This window comes from Palaemon carinicauda, chromosome 10 (genome assembly GCF_036898095.1).
Source record: "Palaemon carinicauda isolate YSFRI2023 chromosome 10, ASM3689809v2, whole genome shotgun sequence".
Taxonomy (NCBI): domain Eukaryota; kingdom Metazoa; phylum Arthropoda; class Malacostraca; order Decapoda; family Palaemonidae; genus Palaemon; species Palaemon carinicauda.
The window spans coordinates 144,176,123-144,197,628 of record NC_090734.1 but is presented as its reverse complement, the minus strand read 5'-3'; the positions used below and the strand labels follow the sequence as shown (position 1 = coordinate 144,197,628).

General features: G+C 33.8%; 1 protein-coding gene across 1 annotated transcript in view; it reads left to right on the top strand.

The window, feature by feature from the left end:
- Positions 1-378: 378 nt before the first annotated feature.
- The window catches only part of LOC137648301 (uncharacterized), a 38,925-nt gene continuing 17,797 nt past the window's right edge, over positions 379-21,506 (top strand). The window contains exons 1-2 of the mRNA XM_068381230.1: positions 379-433; positions 17,505-17,677. Of these exons, the coding sequence (XP_068237331.1) occupies positions 379-433; positions 17,505-17,677 (228 nt within the window). The remainder of the gene's footprint in view (positions 434-17,504; positions 17,678-21,506) is intronic.

Below are 21,506 nucleotides of genomic sequence, written 5' to 3'. Positions count from 1 at the left end.
TATCTGTGTATACGGATTCAACTTTAATTTGTACAAAGAGGAAATGTATTTCACACACACACACACACCTATATATATATATATATATATATATATATATATATATATATATATATATATATATATATATATATATATATATATATAAGCATACGCAGTTAGTGATGTCTGCGTCAAAAAAGGTTTCTTTTGCTTCAAAAGGTTCGGTTCACGTCAGTCATCAGCTGGAGTTATTACCTGAGGTGAGAGAGAGAGAGAGAGAGAGAGAGAGAGAGAGAGAGAGAGAGAGAGAGAGAGAGAGAGAGATGGAAGTTTGATTAACCCCAATCTGGTGCTTTCATCGAAGCATATCGTTATGAATATGGTTTTATATTCGAGATGTGTAATGATCAAGTCACGATGTTGTTGATAATGTCATCACCGGTATCAACACGTAAGTGTTCTAAATGGTAGTGGTAGCCGATGTGGTAACATCCCTGATAGGTGAACGCCAGACTTGGGTTCGAGTTCCGCTCAAACTCGTTAATTTCTTTCGTTGCTGCAGCCTCACCTTCCTTTTGAGCTAACGATTGAGTTATCAGCAGCCAATGTTTTGCTCTCCTGGGTCCTAGCTTGGGTGGAGAGGGGGCTTGGGTGTTAATCATATGTATATATGGTCAGTCTCCAGGGAATTGTCCTGCTCGATAGGGCAATGTCACTGTCCCTTGCCTCAGCCATTTATGAGTGGCCTTTAAACCTTTTGGATGGGGTCGAGCGGATTAAAAACGAATCAAAGAATTCATTTGGGGATACATAAAAAGAATTAAAAAGAAGAGAAATTGATACAAAATATAGAATATGAAATAAGAGGAAATGATACAAAAGCAGAAGCATGAAAGAAGAAAAATTGATACAAAAGGAGTAAAAATAAGAGAAATTGCTACAAAAGGAGAAGAAAAAAAAGAAAAGTATATATTTTTTCTCATCCTGCTCTTAAAGATAGCAATGATATATATAAGTTATTAAAAAAGAATGCTCTTTTTCAACCGACTCTTAAAGACATCTGTGACATATATAACCTATAAAATAAAAGTATATTTTTTCATCCAACTCATAAAAGCATCGGTGATATATATAACACATTAGATAAAAGTATATCTTTTTATCCGAATCTTAAAGACATGAGTGATATATATAACTTATTACAGAAAAGTATATATTTTTTCATCCGACTCCTAAAGACATCAATGATATATATAACCTATTAGAATTTACATTTTTCATCCTAACAGTTATTCTATAACATCGTCGGCCACCATTTTCTCATTCTTCAGATTAAAATTACCTTTAGACCCACTACTGCATCATCCAATAAAGAATCTGCTAATTACCTTCTAATGACTTTCTCGGAAAGATGAATTGGTTCTCGGCTCTTGGAAATAAAAGAAAGAGGAAAAGTGTAGTTCCCCACTCAATTATCGTAATACCTTTTAAAAGCCGGTTTCGCGTTTTTATCTTTATTCTTCCAATTTAAAGGTTTAAAGGCCGCTCATGAATGGCAGAGGCAAGGGACAGTAAAGGACATTAAAACAGAAAGGCCTTGATTAGGTAATCTCTCTCTCTCTCTCTCTCTCTCTCTCTCTCTCTCTCTCTCTCTCTCTCTCTCTCTCTCTTCACAAAAAGCATAATTATTGCGATGTAACTGTTATCTGACTCCAGATCAGAAGGCTGAGTCATGTCACTCCGGGTCACCAATTGTAGCCAGGTAGCTGTCCGATGAGTATGATTGACTATATTCAACAACATAACGAGCATGTATATAAACGGTTTAGGGCAACAATGGCATTTAAAACCCAGCAATGTGAAACATGCAATGGGAAGCTTAAACAGGTTTTTCTATAATCAGTGTGGGAGAGAGCGAGAGATGCAAAAATCAATAGCATGACAGTGTATGAGCGTATATGAAATACACGTGTGCTGCAATTATCTCGGTCCATACGAATTTCATAATTAGCTTATAAACATTTTAGTAAAGTAACAAAAGCTCATCGTTTTTTTTTTCTTGTTCCCTTTTAAATCATTAAAAGTCGTATCGTGTTATTAATTTCTTTATAAAGTCTCAATTAATATGATTGAGTTAACTTACTAATAATTGCAATTTTGTACGATAGAAGAAGAAACAGATTGTATGTACTTTTCATAGGTAAATTTGCAATCAAGAATTAAACTTGAAAATTTCAATGAAATGTATATAGTTAAAGAAACATTTCAAGTTGGTTCATTTCCTCTTCAAAATTATAACGTGGAAACTTCAACCTTAACAAACTCCTCATCAGGGTAGTGGTGGCTAGGTGGTAGCGTGATTGCCTGGTGATTGCCAGACTGGAGTTCGAATCCCGCTCTAACTCGCTATTTCCTTTGGTCGCTGCAACCTCATCATCCTTGTGAGCTAAGGATGGGGCGTTTGGGTTATCCTATAGGTCTACCTGCTGAATCATCAGCATCCATTGCCTGTCCCTCGTTGGTCCTAGCTTGGGTGGAGAGGGGCTAGGGCGCTGGTCAAATGAATATATGGTCAATTTCTAGGGCATTGTTCTGCTTGATAGGGCAATGTAACTGTCCCTTGCCTCTGCCATTCATGAGTGACCTGTACACAAATAGCGGCATCGGTTTCTTATCTCTCGCAGAAATGTAATCGACGAATATTTCATTTTGATTTCATCAATGCTGAATCCAATAGAAAACAAAACACTTTCGGATTAAGGGAATGAATGTGACCAGTAGCCTAAGTAGATATTGCCTTCTGGATATTAACAACAAAAATAAGTTGAAAGAAAAACTAGTTTCAATTTAGCTTAGAACCAAGAAGAAGGACACGAGGAAGAGAGTGGAAGAAATGCAATTAAATTTCCAGAAAGGAAAAGACAATAACTTTGAGATGAATAAAAAGTTTCAGCAATAACAGATTAACGTAAACAAAATTGGACGACACAAAGGAGACTGAAAAAAACTAAACACAAGAAACGTTATCTTTACTTTGTTTATTGTTTTGTTTGCTACTTTTGTTTGTTTTGTTGTAACTGAATAAAGAGAATAACATTGCGAAAGCATAATCACTGTTTTGAGAAAAAAGACGAATGAATACGTAAAGGGATTTCGCATCCTTAACGAGTTTTTTTAGTTTATATGTGAAAGATCGGGTTTTAATGTTATTACTGTTCTTAAAATATTTTATTTTGATTGTTCTTTACTTTTGATATAATTTATTTATTTTCTTATTTCCTCTCCTCACTGGGGATATTTTTCTCTGCTGGAGCTCTTGGGCTTTTAGCATCGTGCTCTTTCGGCTTGTAGCTTAGCTAATAACATCATTATCAAAAACAACATTAACTAGAACAACAACAACAATACAAAGAGAAGCAAATCTATGACATGCCAGAATATTTTTGTTGATAGTTATTTATTCAGTGGCCGAAATAAATAGGTTTATCCTACAGTATTTTCGGATGTAAAGCTAGATGAAGTTTCATGATCATACGTAAACGGAACTATGGAACTAAGGAGTGATTTAAGTGATATATTTAGCATGAATAACATGTGGTCAAATCGTCTAGACTCTAGAGTGATAAACTGCTGCTCTAAAATTAAATGTTTAGGAAAGAAAACAAAACTATATATATATATATATATATATATATATATATATATATATATATATATATATATATATATATATTTATGATTGAGTGTTTGTATGTTTGTATATATAATGAAAATACACACACACACACACACACACACACACACATATATATATATATATATATATATATATATATATATATATATATATATATATATATATATATATACTGTGCATGTATGTATGTATGTACGTTTGTATGTATGTGTATATATATATATATATTGTATATGTATGTATATATATATATATATATATATATATATATATATATATATATATACACAGTATATATATATATATATATATATATATATATATATATATATATATATATATATATATATATATATATATATATATATATATATATATATAAATACAGTATATATATAATGAAATTCAACGAAAAATCCCCGTCTAGACGAGTGGTAATAATTGTTTGGAAAACAGGATTATTTTTTTCTTTTATAACACTTGATAATGGCTGTAAACACGTAATCGTGTCATGACAGTACAGCGATTTCAGTTGCTTTATATTTCTATAATATTTGTTTTCTTGCGTTTATTCGTATTTTTATCTTTCATTTTCTCTCTTCGTTCCGTATTTGTCTCTTGATTCATTTCTCCGTTTACCGTTTGTTTCTTAGCTCATTTTGGTTTCTTCTTTAGTGTTTTGCTTTTTGGAATCATTGCTCTTTTCTATCTTTGGTTCATTTTCGAACTTTTGGATCTTTTGTCTGTTATTTTCCTTCATTTCTTCCCCGTCGTCTTCTCTTCTCTCTTTTTTCTGTTTACTTACGTTTAAATGTTGGAAATATATAACCGTAACTCTATTTTGTGCTATGCTGTTCAACTTGAAAAAATAGAAAATGATTTTGATTATCTATTTTGAATTTTCTTATTGAATCCTGAAAAATTTTGTGCCACTATGAAGACCTAACCAACCCTAAATGATAAGCATGTTTGAAGACATTTTCTACTGTTTTCGTGAGTTACGATCATTCTTATTATAATATTTTTCTTGCAAGATTCTAGCAATTCGTAAACGAATCTTACTTTTAAATATAAAATTCTTGGCATGAGAAAACTGTTGGAAGTTATGTACGTCATTCAATGCTTAAAAGAAAATGAAATTGACTGCGTTACTAGAAACTCTATTCTAATAATGATAAAAGACATCAAGTTTTCCATATTGGCAATATCAAGGGATTAGTGTAAATTTCTCTCGACTGGCAGTGATTCGGTAAATGTGCAAAGGAAAAAGGTAACAACAATTTTTAAATCTGAATATGATGAAAAAACAAATTTTATAAAAATTATATAATAAGGATTCCAATAAAGACAAATTTTCTAAATAAAAAAAAAATGGGGCTCATACGTCACGCATGTATTCCATGAAAATATAAATGAATATGAAAAGTAATACAAAAATAAAAATAAAAATTATTGGTGATATTTCTTCACAGTCGACAATTTATAGTCATTTTTGAGGCTTAAGAGATTTTAGTTTAATTATGAAAGTAATATACAGTGCTGTCTTGCGGATATTAGAAATTCCATCTTAGGAATAAGAAAGATTTGTTCGGAGGTCCAGGAAAAATCATCATCTGGACAAACTGTAATAATTGTTTAGAGAACATGATTTTCTTCTTTTTTTCTTTCTTTTACAACACATGATAATGGCTGTCAGTACATATAATCGTGTTGGAACAGTAATACGATTTCAGTTGCCTTAAATTTCTATAATATTTTTCTTGCGTTTATTCATATTATGTTTATTTTCTCTCTTCGTTGGTCGTTTGTTTCTTGACTAATTTCTCGCTTATTTGTGTTTTGTTTTCTGGGATCATTGCTGTCTTCTTTCTTTTGTTTAATTTTTTATTTTTTGGATCTTTTGTTAGTTATTTTTCTACATTTCTTCCCCTTGATTTTTCTCCTCTTACTTTTTTATCTATTAACTAATGTTTAAATCTTCGAAATATATGATCATAACTTTTGTTTGAGCTATACTATTCAACTTGGAAAAAAAAAATAATTAATTTTCTATTTTAAATTTTCCTATTTAATATTGAAATATTTTGTGCCAGTATGAAGACCAGTTTAACCCTAAATGATATTGAACATAAATATTCTACTTTTTTCTTAAGTTGCGATCATTCTTATAATATTTTTCTTGCAAGATTCTAGCAATTCGTAAACGAATCTTTCTTTAAAATATAAAATTCTCAGCATGAGAAAACTGCATGAAATTTATCTGTCATTCAATGTTTATAGTGTATTCAGGAAATATATATTTCAATGAGGACGCTCAAAAGTAGTTAGAAAAGTAATGAGGTCCAACTAAGATAGAGAAAAAAATGAAGGAAATGAGAGAAAATGCAGATTTTTAGAGCGTTACGGGGTCCTTTGACTGGCCAGACAGTACTACATTGGATTCTTCTCTCTGATTACGGTTCACTTTCCCTTTGCTTACACATACACCGAATAGTCTGGCCTACTCTATACATATTTTCCTCTGTCCTCATACACCTGACAACACTAAGATTACCAAACAATTCTTCACCAAAGAGGTTAACTACTGCACTGTAATTGTTTAATGGCTAATTTCCTCTTGGTAAGGATAGAAGAGACACTCTAGCAATGGTAAACAGCTCTTCTGTGAGGACACTCCGAAACTAATTCGAAAAAATAATGAGGTCCAACTAAGATAAAAAGAGAAGTTTATAGATGTCTATTTAACGGCAGTATCCACATTTCTAGATCTCAAGAACATCTCATATGCCGGATGGAAAGAGAGAAATTCTGGTGAAGATGTGAAAACAGATTTAAGAGATTCAGAAGAGATAGATTTGGATACTAAGTTTTCACGGGACTTGAGACTGTCTTGAGATGCATGTTGGTGGACTTGGGCTTAAAGGAGATACGGAGTGTGTGTGATGGGAAACATTATCTGCAAATTAAATAATTTTCTTCAACGAGAGATTTTGAAATCACGAGTAAAATTTATTTACTTACAAAGTGTAGGGAAGATAATTTCCATTTGATCAAAATTCCATTTTAAAATAGTTTACAAAAGATAGTTTTAATAGACGTGAATAATGATGTCATATAGCATTATAACTATTTTTTTTTTATACAGTGATATTTATAATTAGATACTTAAATAGACTTGGTATTAGATTGATCTAAAATAGGAATTTCAGTAATGTGAAAAAAGGATGGAAATTTATTCGAAATATATAACAAAATAGTTTACAAAATATAGGTTTAATAGACGTGAAAAATGATTTTGAATGGTATTATAACATATATTTTGGTACAGTGATGTTTATAATCATATGATTAAATACACTTGTTATTAGATTGAATTGAATTGATAAAAATATGGGTAATTTTAGGAATGGAAGACAAAAGGATGAAAATTTAATGGAAATATATAACAAAATAGTTTATAAAATATGGATTTGATAGATATTTTGCTTAGTCGGAGATGTGAAAAAAAAATAATTTGGATCACATGGAAATTTGAAAAAGGCAACGAGGAAGAAGGGAAAAAAAACCTGCTAGTGGCATTCCTATATCCCCCAAAATTTAATTATATACCCATATTTGTGAAATTCACTAAATTTTTCAAATTGTTTGAATTTTTGGAAATATACAAATTTGAAAATAAAATTAAAAAGGGATTTTGATCATAGGAGCAGTATCTTCAATAAACTTTGTAAATGATTTAATTCCCCTTCTGACTTCAAAATATCTCCTTATGAATGTTTGATAACAAAAAAAAAAATATATATACATAACCACAACTCATCTTTGTTGGAAGTGACGAAAAGATTACTCAGATATTCTAATTCATCATCATCATCATCAACGTCTATTGACCCAAAGGGTCTCGGTTAGATTTCGCCAGTCATCTTTATCTTTAACTTTTAAATCAATACTTCTCCATTCATTATCTCCTACTTTACGCTTCTTAGTCCTCAGCCATGTAGGTATGGGTCTTCCAAATCTTCTAGTGCCTTGTGGAGCCTAGTTGAAAGTCTGGTGAAATAATCTCTCTTGGGGAGTGGGAAGAGCATGCCTAAATCATCTCCATCTACATCTTACCATGATCTCATCCACATATGGCCAGCCATTTAATTCCCATTCATGTTATAGGTTTGTTATTATAAATAAGGTGGATTTAAGTGCCTCCTGGTTATCTCCACCAATGAAGTTGGGAGGAGGTTATGTTTTAGCCCCTGTTTGTGTGTAAACAACTTTTTGGCTTAAATTTTCCTCATAGAGTAGTGAAACTTCCAGGGATTAATTGATCCGTCGAGACGTGAAAGTGATTCAATTTTTGAAAGTCCTAGGTCGAAGGCCAAGGTCAGGGTCGAAGAAAATGTTGAGAAATAAGTTGCTCTCTACTGAGTGCCCCTCTAGTTTTTTTTTTTTTTTTTTCCCATCATAAGTGCATTTATTAGGTGTAATTTATGAATTTTCGTTGCATTCGCCAATAATTTGGAGGAGTTTATTCCTTCTCATCTCAGTTTGTTTATTTTGTTTTTGTCTGCATGTTAATATTTGTCTGTTAGTTATTAGATTTACGATTGAAAATTTATTCTTTTCAAAAAGAATATCTTAAAACACTTTAGCTTGGTGACTGACAACAGTAGTTCAAATTTTGGTGAAGATTTGAAGCTGGATAAAACGAGAGAGGGGGTGGGGGGAGGTTTTATAATCCACTTGCCCCGTTTTCTTCCCCCTTCTATCAATTTTACCCTTTTCTTCAGAAGGATCAATTTATTCCGCGATTTTCTTCGAGTATTTTGTCTTCAAGTGTTTTTAATGACGTTTTTCTACACTTAAATATTTGCCGTAATTACACGGTAAAAATCCTGGAATAAATGTTGCAAGGCATTTTAAAAGCGGATATATTGACGCAAAGGAGTGGTTTATCGGTCACTAACCCGTAAAAGATATTAACAAAGTAGGGTAAGAATTACGGTCGCATGTATTTCACTGAAATACGGCTGAGAACAGTATACTTTTACGGATAATTTCGTATTCAAATTACGGTTTTTTTTAAGTGTACCTAGGCTTCAGAATGATATCCTTAACGTTAAGCCAAAGCTTACAATATTTCAATGAAGATAAAAATCAAACCTGAGAAGCAAAGTCGCCAATATAGATAGATAAGCTAAACACAATTGGTGAACATCTTTTAGTCAGATTAAGCATATGTTTTCCTTTCCCTTATATCATTCAGAAAATCAATTGTGATATATATTTGTTTCATTGTATATTCTTCCAATATATTTGAAGTTCCTGTCATCCAAAGCTTTCTACACTTCGGCATATTCCTACGTAGTAAAACTTTGCGCAACGGAACAGAGGATTTTCTACGAGTAATTTGCATTTTTATGAGAATTTCTGGCTTTCAGACGTAGCATAAGACACAATTCATGACTTTATGCAAATGACTTTTTTTGAATTATATGTACACACTAGCTTGAGATCACAAAGGATATGTATGCATATATATGTACATTATTCTATATATCTATATATATGTACAGATACACACACACACACACGCCTTCCATCTCTTCAGTGGAAGAGAGAGAGAGAGAGAGAGAGAGAGAGAGAGAGATTTGAACCTTTCGAATTTATGTATAATTTGATATCCATCCAACTCTTGCCTCTTCGCCTTCCATCTCTTCACTGGAAGAGAGAGAGAGAGAGAGAGAGAGAGAGAGAGAGAGAGAGAGAGAGATCTAAAAATTTTCATGCACGACGACATTTCGAATCTATATATATAATTTGATATCCATGCAACTCTTGCCTCTTCGTCTTCCCTCTCTTTACTGGAATCGAGAGAGAGAGAGAGAGAGAGAGAGAGAGAGAGAGAGAGAGAGATTTAAACATTTCGAATCTAATCTACAGTATTTATTTGTTATCCATTCAACTTTTGCCTCTTCGCCTTCCATCTCTTCAATGGGAGAGAGAGAGAGAGAGAGAGAGAGAGAGAGAGAGAGAGAGATTTAAACGTTTTCATGTATAATGACATCTCGAATCTATATATAATTTGATATCCATCCAATTCTTGCCTCTTCGCCTTCCTATTTCTTCACTGGAAAATTGCACGTGCCATCCTGGAACCCTGGAACCCTGGAACCCTGGAACCCTGTCACTGTTTTGCCATATCATCTTCCGTCCCGTTTTTCAATTCGGTGGGAGAAGGAAGTCCTATGAAATTCAGTCGGTGTTATCATCCCCAGAGGAGCAAAGGATATTTTGAGGTCACTTTCAATTCTTTTGCGACGGCAATGTTCTTTCGCCTGAGGAGAGGAACTACGAATGCGGTCTTTGTGGTTATTATTATTACCTCCGCCAACGAAGTTGGAAGGTGGTTATTTTTTACCCATTGTTTGAGTGTTTGTGTTTGTGTGTGTGTTTGTTAGTGAACACCTTCCTGGCCACAATTTTAATCGTTATGAAACTTTCAGGGATTAACTTTTATGTAAAGAGCTGGAAACGATTGAATTTTGGAAGGTCAAAGGTAAAGGTCACGGACAAGCCAAACTTCCATATCACGTTATCAGACATTACGTTTGGACATCCTTGTCACAGGGACTTCAAACTTGGTTCATATTTGAGTGAATAAAAATCCACGCCAATTAATATATATTAAGGTCGAAGGTCAAGATCAACTTCGGGCAGGAGGTCAAGAAATAAGCTGCCACGGCGTAGGTCTCTGCTCTACTGAGTACCCTTTAAATTATTATTATTATTATTATTATTATTATTATTATTATTATTATTATTATTATTATTATTATTATTATTATTGTTGCTGTTGTTGTTGTTGTTGTTGTTGATATCGCTATACGAAGACTCGCCACGCTCTTTTATTATTATTATTATTATTATTATTATTATTATTATTATTATTATTGTTGCTGTTGTTGTTGTTGTTGTTGTTGATATTGCTATACGAAGACTCGCCACGCTCTTTTATTATTATTATTATTATTATTATTATTATTATTATTATTATTATTATTATTAGTTGAGCTATAACTCTAAATAAAAAAAACAGGATAATATAAGCCCTTTAAGGCCCCCAACAGGGAAAATAGTCCAGTGAGGAAAGGAAATAAAGAAATAGTTAGAATAGTGTTAATGAGTGTACACTCAAGCAAGAGAACTCGAACCTAAGAAAGTGGAAGACCATGGTGCTGAGGTTATGGCACTACCTAAGACTAGAGAACCGTGGTTTGATTTTGGCGTGTCCATCTCCTAGAAGAGCTTTTTATCGTGGCCAAATAGTTTCTTATAACCTTACTATGTGGAAAGTAGACACTGAAGAATTACAGTGTATTAGTTAACCCCATGAGTGAAGAAATGTTTTTTGGATTTATCTGTTGTCATATGTATGCAGAAAGAGGAAAATGCTTAAAGAGTAGGCCACACTATTCGCTGTATGTGTAGAGGAAGGGAAAATGAACCGTAACTAAAGAAGGATCCAATGTATCCGGCCAGTCAAAGGACCCAACACTCTAGCAGTAGTACCTCAACTTGGAATTGGAACATTTGGTGTGAATCAGGAAAAATTGATACCGTTATTAAAAATATTCATACGTTTCGACAAAATGACTATTTGAAACTTGCGCTATTCTACATACGTGAGTCAACGTTTTCCTTTTATATAATTGCAGATACGCAATTAATGATTCTTAGGAAATCCTTAAATATAATTACAGTATTTGATTGTCAGGATTTTTTTTTTTTCGTCCATTGGAAACTAGGGAGCGTCATAAAAGCTTTTTTTTTTCTTTTTCCCCCCCCCTTTTTTTCAGTTCTTGAACATATTTGGAAACGAAGTATTGATTAAGATTAGATGATTGATTGGTTGGGTATTGTAGACTAAAGCTGAAATAGTTATGTTGATAAGCATTGAATGCGGATTTGGGCATAGTGTTGGGCAAGTCTAGCAAAAGGTAAAATTTTTCTCTTGGGTACTGAATAAGTATTTGCCATAAAGTCATAAAGGCTTTTAAAGAATTCTGGTGATATATCATAGTATATCAAGCATACATGTGGATACCTTGACATGGTGAGATGGTTTGTGTATCGCCATGACGTGAAAGATTTGCTTGGGTGGTTTACTGTAAGCGATCAGACTAAAGTCGCTCACCATCATGAATCCGCAGTGGCCTGAGCGGTGATGTAAACTGGTCAAACTCCAGATATGAATAAGGTTATGTCTTAGGCCTTTATCCTGGAGTGGAGTAGAAACGGATGCAGTTGTTGTTGTTGTTGTTTTGTATAAGTATGTATGTATGTATATATGTGTATATATATATATATATATATATATATATATATATATATATATATATATATATATTTATATATATAAATATATATACATACATATATATGAATATATTTATATATAAATATATATATATATATATATATATATATATATATATATATATATATATATATATATATATATGTATAGGTATATTTTATGTATATAAATATATATATATATATATATATATATATATATATATATATATATATATATATATATATATATAAATATGTGTATATATATGCATTTATATATATAAATATATATTTAGATATATATATATATATATATATATATATATATATATATATATATATATATATATATATATATACTTTTATATACATATATATATCATATATTTATATATGATATATGATATATATATACACATACTATATATATATATAGATATATATATATATATATATACATATATATATATATATATATATATATACAGTATATATATGTATATATATATATATATATATATATATATATATATATATATATATATATATATATATATATATATATATATATATTTATATTTGCAAACACGTGGGTTGATATGTGAGTGTGTGTGCATATGTATTGCATACATGTCCACGCCCATGGGTGTGTCTGTCAGTCTGATATGACGTTCCTCTAATCGAGACGGCCATAAAATATACTAAAATGCTGCACTTCCCTAAATTGAATTCTATTATTGATAGAAGGGTACAGATAATTATATCTGAATTCAAACAATAAAGAATTGTGAATCCAAACTTTAAGAATTTCGCGTCCTTGTTCTCTAAATTGTGATATCGTGTGACATCCCGCCGTTTCTCCTCTTTAAGATTGTGTTACTGAGATTGGAAAGGAGAGAGAGAGAGAGAGAGAGAGAGAGAGAGAGAGAGAGAGAGAGAGAGAGAGAGAGAGAGAGAGAGAGAGAGAGAGAGATCAGTAAGGATTTAAGACTGGAAAATTAGTAAGCAATTGAGAATGCAAATGAGGACTATAAAATAATAAGAAAGAAAAAAAATGTACAAGAGGAATAGCCAACAGTAAATAGACAAAGGAAGAGAGAGAGAGAGAGAGAGAGAGAGAGAGAGAGAGAGAGAGAGATAATTTGTATCAATGCAAAGTCTGTTTTGGAAGATTCTAAATATGTGTGTATTCATTACACAAGTTTGCATGTAATTCTATTCAATATACAAACCTGATAAGAATATTCTTAACAAATAAAATTTCCAGTGTTTTATCTGAATATCGTTGAACCAAGTTCCTCTTTATCCTTGCAAAATGCTTAAAATTTTCGCGAGATCTTACATGTCAACGTGTCACAATATTTGGCAGCCATCTAGGTGTGGGCCTTCCCGCTCTTCTAGTGCCTTGTGGAGCCCAAAATGGTTGCATAATGACATATTCCTAAACACATAGATAAATCTTGTATTATCAAATTCGTTCAATAGCTCTGGATGTTGAAGCAAATGAAAATAGTGATTACTATGCATTTCTGGCAAAAAAAAAGATAGTTTGTTTCTATAATTGCTTTATCAGAATGGTACTTTGACACAGCACTCTATAGACCCCTAATTTTTTATACTATAATGCATTCACAAATACCTCTAATTAATTTGTTTATTCTTGTCATAATAAAGATTTAACAAGGTGCATCAGCTAAATAAGTTAAGCAGTTCGAATACCTACACTCCCCTTCCTCCCCCCCACCCCCTCATTCTAGATCCTCCTCCTATCCCTCCAGTAGCCCCCTTTCCTAGTTTCTCAGGCGTTGCTTACTCTACCTTTTCTGTTTTCGGCTATATTCGTTAATAAATGATAGAATTGATATGTTGGATTCTTGTTATAATTCTTATTAACTTTTCATGGTTATTGTTGTATTTCGTCAGAGTATATAAGGATTTTATAGCATTTAGCCATTTATCCAACTTGATGAGCCTACCCTGAGGGCTTCTTTTAACTGCAAAAATAATGAAACACATTTTCCTATTATTATTAGTACTACTACTTGCTAAGCTACAACCCTAGATGGAAAAGCAGCCTAAGGCAGGATTGATGGACTTTACCTCCTTGACAGGTTGAGTAAATGTAATCAAGTGTTACATTCCTAATTTGGGTATCTGCTATGGTTTATGCCTAAGCAGTTTGTTGTCTCAGTTTTTGTTTGACCTTGTAGGTTTTCCCATCATATTCATGACTGGCATGTTACTTTGCTCCCTTAAATGCTGAAATACATTTGCATTACTTCTCCATTCCATATACAAAATGGAACAAGCTAACCACAGACCAAGGATTAGTCTCAACTGGTAAGAGAAGCTTCAGTTTTCACTGTTGGATCAAATAGCTTAGCCTTATAGCATCCCGCATTTCAAACTGAGGTCGTAGCTTAGCTAATAATAATAATAATAATAATAATAATAATAATAATAATAATAATAATAATAATAATAATAATAATAATAATAATAATACGTGGAGGCATTATCTTAAACCCAGATTACGGGACAATCACATAAAATTTCCATTTTGAAAGTGAAGGAGAACGTTTTCGAGATTCAACCGTCTCAAGATATTTATTGCTTCCTATATCCGCTCCAATGCTCTTGACAAGAATATCATGGCGCCAGCATGAGGGAAATAGATCTTTAAAAGTTTGGAAAATCGTGGGATTTTAGTGTTGTTGGATGTACGGTTGGCTTCATTAATTCCGGTACACTTCACGGGAAGCTTGGTAGAGGTCTCACAGTTGTACAGTTGGCTTCATTAATTCCTGTACACTTCACGGGAAGCTAGAGAGTAGTCTGACGATTGTACAGTTGTCTTTATCAATTCCTGTCGACTTCACGGGAAGCGAGAGAGCCTTCTGACAATTGTACAGTTGGCTTCATCAATTCCTGTACACTTCACGGGAAGCGAGAGAGTCTTCTGACGATTGTACAGTTAGCTTCATCAATTCCTGTACACTTCACGGGAAGCTAGAGAGTCGTCTGACGATTGTACAGTTGGCTTCATCAATTCCTGTACACTACACGGGAAGTGAGAATGTCTTCTGATGATTGTACAGTAGGCTTCATCAATTCCTGTACACTTCACGGGAAGCTAGAGAGTCGTCTGACGATTGTACAGTTGGCTTTATCAATTCTTGTACACTACATGGGAAGTGAGAATGTCTTCTGATGATTGTACAGTTGGCTTCATCAATTCCTGTACACTTCCCCAGAAAGCTTTGGAGAGGTCTTACATTTGTACAGTTGGCTTCGTTAATTCAGGTACACTTCATGGGAAGCTAGGGAGACGTCTGATAGTTGTATAGTTGGCTTCATCAGTTCCTGTACACTTCACGGGAAGCTTGGGAGAGGTCTAACAGTTGTACAGTTGACTTCAATAATTCCTTTACACTTCACGGGAAGCGAGAGTCGTCTGAAGATTGTACATTTGGCTATATCAATTCCTGTACACTTCACGGGAAGCTATAGAGTCCTCTGACGATTGTACAGTTGGCTTCATCAATTCCTTTTCACTTAACGGGAAGCTAGAGAGTAGTCTGACGATTGTACAGTTGGCTTCATCAATTCCTGTACACTTCACAGGATGCTAGAGTGTTGTCTGACGATTGTACAGTTGTCTTCATTAATTCCTGTACACTTCACGGGAAGCGAGAGAGTCGTCTGACGATTGTACAGTTGGCTTCATCAATTCCTGTACACTTCACGGGAAGCTAGAGAGTCGTCTGACGATTGTACAGTTGGCTTCATCAATTCCTGTACACTACACGGGAAGTGAGAATGTCTTCTGATGATTGTACAGTAGGCTTCATCAATTCCTGTACACTTCACGGGAAGCTAGAGAGTCGTCTGACGATTGCACAGTTGGCTTTATCAATTCTTGTACACTACATGGGAAGTGAGAATGTCTTCTGATGATTGTACAGTTGGCTTCATCAATTCCTGTACACTTCCCCAGAAAGCTTTGGAGAGGTCTTACATTTGTACAGTTGGCTTCGTTAATTCAGGTACACTTCATGGGAAGCTAGGGAGACGTCTGATAGTTGTATAGTTGGCTTCATCAGTTCCTGTACACTTCACGGGAAGCTTGGGAGAGGTCTAACAGTTGTACAGTTGACTTCAATAATTCCTTTACACTTCACGGGAAGCGAGAGTCGTCTGAAGATTGTACATTTGGCTATATCAATTCCTGTACACTTCACGGGAAGCTATAGAGTCCTCTGACGATTGTACAGTTGGCTTCATCAATTCCTTTTCACTTAACGGGAAGCTAGAGAGTAGTCTGACGATTGTACAGTTGGCTTCATCAATTCCTGTACACTTCACAGGATGCTAGAGTGTTGTCTGACGATTGTACAGTTGTCTTCATTAATTCCTGTACACTTCACGGGAAGCGAGAGAGTCGTCTGACGATTGTACAGTTGGCTTCATCAATTCCTGTACACTTCACGGAAGCGAGAGAGTCGTCTGACGATTGTACAGTTGGCGTCATCAATTCCTGTACACTTCACGGGAAGCTATAGAGTCCTCTGACGATTGTACAGTTGGCTTCATCAATTCCTGTACACTTCACGGGAAGCTATAGAGTCCTCTGACGATTGTACAGTTGGCTTCATCAATTCCTCTACACTTCACGGGAGGCTTTAGAGAGCCCTTACAGTTGTACAGTTGGGTACATCAATTCCTGTACTCTTCACGGGAAGCTGGGGAGACGTCTGATAGCTCTACATTGAAGCAGGTAACGCTGTTTACCAAAAGAGAAACTGTTGGCAACGCTGAGTGTAAAACAAAGTCGCTGAGCGTTTAAACACGTGATCAAAAGCATTCTTATCAATTTTGCGAAATGATGTATAAAAAGATATTGTTATTTGCTTAACAGAATTTTTATAATTCAATGTAAAAATCTTCTAATCACGTGTTATAAGCGCAGTGACTTTGTTTTACAAGCAGCGTTGCCGACAGTTTCTCTTTTGCTAAAGACAGCTTTATCTGCTACAAATTTAAAGCTGTCAGAATTAGCTCAGTTTCCCGCTATGTGTACCAAGGAGGTAACGGAATTAGAGATGTCTAATGTACATCACGGGTGAGGTAAATAATGAATACCTGATCTCTCTCTCTCTCTCTCTCTCTCTCTCTCTCTCTCTCTCTCTCTCTCTCTCTCTCAAGTAATTCAATGCCGTGAATAATTTTAATCTTCTCCAGCATTCCGACTCTATTACTGATTCCGATCCTCCTGCGGTGCAGATTCCTAAAGAATGTTTGCAGTCTTCGCGAAGCGATATTTAAGAGGAAATATTGGCATGAGATAACCTTAAACTTTCAAGACAAATATCCGCTATAAGAAGCAAAGTAATTAGCTAAAATAAAATGAAAGCACAAACTGGTTTCATATTTGAAATATTCGACATCTGAAACTCATTAACATTTTTAGGTTGGGGCAGTAAGAGTCTTCTTCATCAGTTCCACTTGGAGATGCGTGAAGGGATTCGAGAGTTTTTTGGGGGAGATAAATCTGGGTATGACGAAACTCTCAGGAGAATTGGAGGTCTCTGTAACGGCAATGCAGCCAGTAAAACAAAGTTGCTGATTTTGGTGGCCGATGTGGTAACGTCACTGACTGGTGAACGCCAGACTGGGGTTCGTGTCCCGCTCAAACTCTATAGTTTCTTTGGTCGCTGCAACGTCACCTTCCTTGTGAGCTAAAGATGGGGAGGTTGGGGGACTCTATAGGTCTATCTGCTGAGATATCAGCAGCCATGGCTTAGCCCTCCTTGGTCTTAGCTTGGATGTAGATAAGGCATGGAAGGTGATCATATGTATATATGGTCAGTCTCTAGGGTATTATCCTACTTGATAGTGTAACGTCACTGTCTCTGCCATTCATGAGCGGCCTTTAAACCTTTAAAAGCATTTTTTAATTTAATTCTCTGAAGTGCTGTTAAGCAAATAACATTATTTTTCCATACAGCAATTCGTGAAATTAATGAAATGTTTATTACCACATGTCTACAAGCTCAGCGACTTTGTTTGACAGGCTGCATTGTCGATAGTTTCTCTCTTTTGCTAAACAGCGTTATCTACTACAATGTAGTCCTCTGTCAGATGTCAAATAGCCTTCCTATGAAGTGTACCGGAATTAATGAAGCCAACTGTACAGTCTATCTTACAGTATTTATCTTCCTCTTGTTTTGTTAAAGATTGTATAATTTATATACGAAATATTTATTTAAATGTTACTGTTCTTAGAATATTTAATTTTTCCTTAGTTTCCTTTCCTAACTTGGCCATTTTCCATGTTGGAACCCCTGGGATTATAGCATCCTGCTTTTCCAACTAGGGTTGTAGCTTACCAAGTAATAATAATAATAATAATAATAATAATGATAATAATAATAATAATAATAATAATAATAATAATAACGGTTTTGATTTTTTATCTCATCACTCGGTCATCCCTGCACTGTTATAGGCCTACTTGTGTTATCGTACTAGTTTGAGTTTTTGTGTCGATCTTGCTCGCACATCACTGTATATAAACTCGATGTCTGTTTGACAAAGTTTAGTTGCGTTTCACCTCGCCTTTCAGTCATCACTTAATTGGCGCCTTCGCACAATAAGAACGTTATTTTGCATTCCGTGGGGAATGCAATTATATATGAGATAGTGTACCCGAGCCGTCAGAAATGACGGATAAATATTTAGGTAGATATGCACACACACGCACTGACATTCAATCCATCCCACCCCCTCCCCCTTTCTTAACCACTCCCTCTCTCACCTGGGTATGCCTACTTACTCTTCGTCCCTACCAGAGGGACGGGGAGAGACTGTGTAGTTATACGTAGGGCATTGCCGCTGACCGTGACCGTTATGTATATATAATATACATGTATATATATATATAATATATATATATATATATATATATATATATATATATATATATATATATATATATATATATCTATAGATATAGATATATATATATATATATATATATATATATATATATATATATATATATATATATATATATATATATATCTGTGTGTGTCGCTAATCGAAGACAGGTGTGAGAGAAGAGCAAGAGATTCAACACCTTTTAAAAATATATATTCAAAATCATTTCTGATAAAAATAGCAAGATGTTGAATGAAGGAGTAAACTATTACACACAAAAAGGAAAAAAAAAAGAAAGAAAAAAAGGAGAGAGAGAGAGAAACCTGATAATCTACAAATACAGAGTTACCCGTTTTGCAGTGATTCTGCCCTGCTATATCAGATTTAAATACACACACACACGCGCGCGCGCGCTCAAACAAGAGAAGATAATTTAATTGTTTATAAAAAAATTCAAAAGGGAGAGAAATGTTAAAATTACGCCGGCAATTATGTGCATGGACTGCCATATACCTGTTCAGTTTTTTTCGTTGAAGCATTTAAAGGTGAAGGTGTCTGGTATCAGGTCCAGTTTCATCAGAATATATGGTCACCAGAACGTCAGCCGGGGAAATCCAACCCGCATTATGGTACTAGCCACAGCAGTGGCTTCCACAGTAAACAGCTTAAACTAACGGTTCCGGGCTGGGCTCGATCTGCTGCCAAACGAATGCTAGGCGAATTTTCTACCACTGTATTATATATATATATATATATATATATATATATATATATATATATATATATATATATATATATATATATATATATATATATATATATATATAGTGGTGCCAACCACAGCAGTGGCCTCCCCAGTAACCAATTTAAACTCAGGGAGCAGGCTGGGATCGACTTGCTGCCATGCAAATGCTAGGCAAACACGTTTCCATTGTACTATCCAGGATCTATTCTTATAACCGGAAATTATCATGATTTTTCAGTAAATAATAAAGGCCAAATAGCCACACCGTGATTTTGCTTGTTTTTATAAAATGATCATGCACTATGATAACCATAGTCATTCTCGTATCGGATTGTTAAGGCAAAACCAATTTGCGCATTTTTCCTGTTTTAGACCAAAATGAGAATACATTACTATACCTTAGCTTCAGAAACACCTTCATTAGCATGCAGCAATTTCATTAACAATTAAGTGTTCTCTAATTACCTCATAATCACCATAAATGATTTGATCCCAGGATTTTTTTTTTTGTTGATAATAAACCAAACTATTTTTATCATTAAGTCTTAGAGAAGAGAGTAAAAGGCCTCCAGATAATTGGTTTAGTAATGGCTGATTTCACAGCTGCTGTTGATTATGGAAGTGTTTGGAAAGTCGTATTGGTATTATACATTCCAGAAGGCTGGAATTGGTTATGGAACAGTGCAGCAATACTGCATTATTGACTTATTGTTCAAACGAAATTCTTCCAGTTTTTTTCCTGGATTATACAAACTTGGTGATGTATGTGTTATTTAAATGTTTTTACGAGCGGCGTATGTGCAGAGATAATAAAACACACAATTTATGTCACAAATGGGTATTATAATGTACACCAGTGGCTTAGGAGTATCATTTCACTGTTTTATTTTTTTACTTCTTTTGTAATGCCCAGTGTACACACACAAACATACACACACACACACACACACACACACACACACACACATATATATATATATATATATATATATATATATATATATATATATATATATAAATATGTTTATATATATAAATATATATTTATATATGTATATATGCATGTTTATATATATGAATATTTATACATACACACACACACACATATATATATATATATATATATATATATATATATATATATATATATATATATGTGTGTGTGTGTGTGTGTGTGTGTGTTTAACGTTAAAGGTGTCTAGTTTCAGTTCCAGTATTATTAGAGTAGGTACTCACGAGAACGTCAGCCGGGTAAGCACAGTCCCGGTGCTTATGTGATTGCATTATCAATCTTTGACCCAAAAGTAGGAACTCTCAACAAGCATTCCCTATTGGCTGCCTCACTAACCTCCTCTACATCTATTTTTAATATTTCATTACTCCCCCTCCGACAAAATGTGGAAAAATATAAATTTCCCCTAACGATTGGTCCTGAAGCAAGAAGCCTTGTTGACACACGGTCAGCTAATATAAGAACAACAAATATGGTTTTTTGAAGGAATTTGTGAAAAGGACCTTTATTTTTATAGAGTAATATGAGTGAACACCGACCATAAAATCCTCGATATTAAGGTAAAATTTGTTGTGTGTGCCAGTCTGAAGATCTTAGTGTGTGTTTCGGTGCCGGTACCGGTGGAGGGCAGTGGAGGGATTGCACAGATAAGGAGTAAATTGTGAATAGATATGTCAAGAATTTGGATTAATATAAATGGAAATATATATATATATATATATATATATATATATATATATATATATATATATATATATATATATATATATATATAT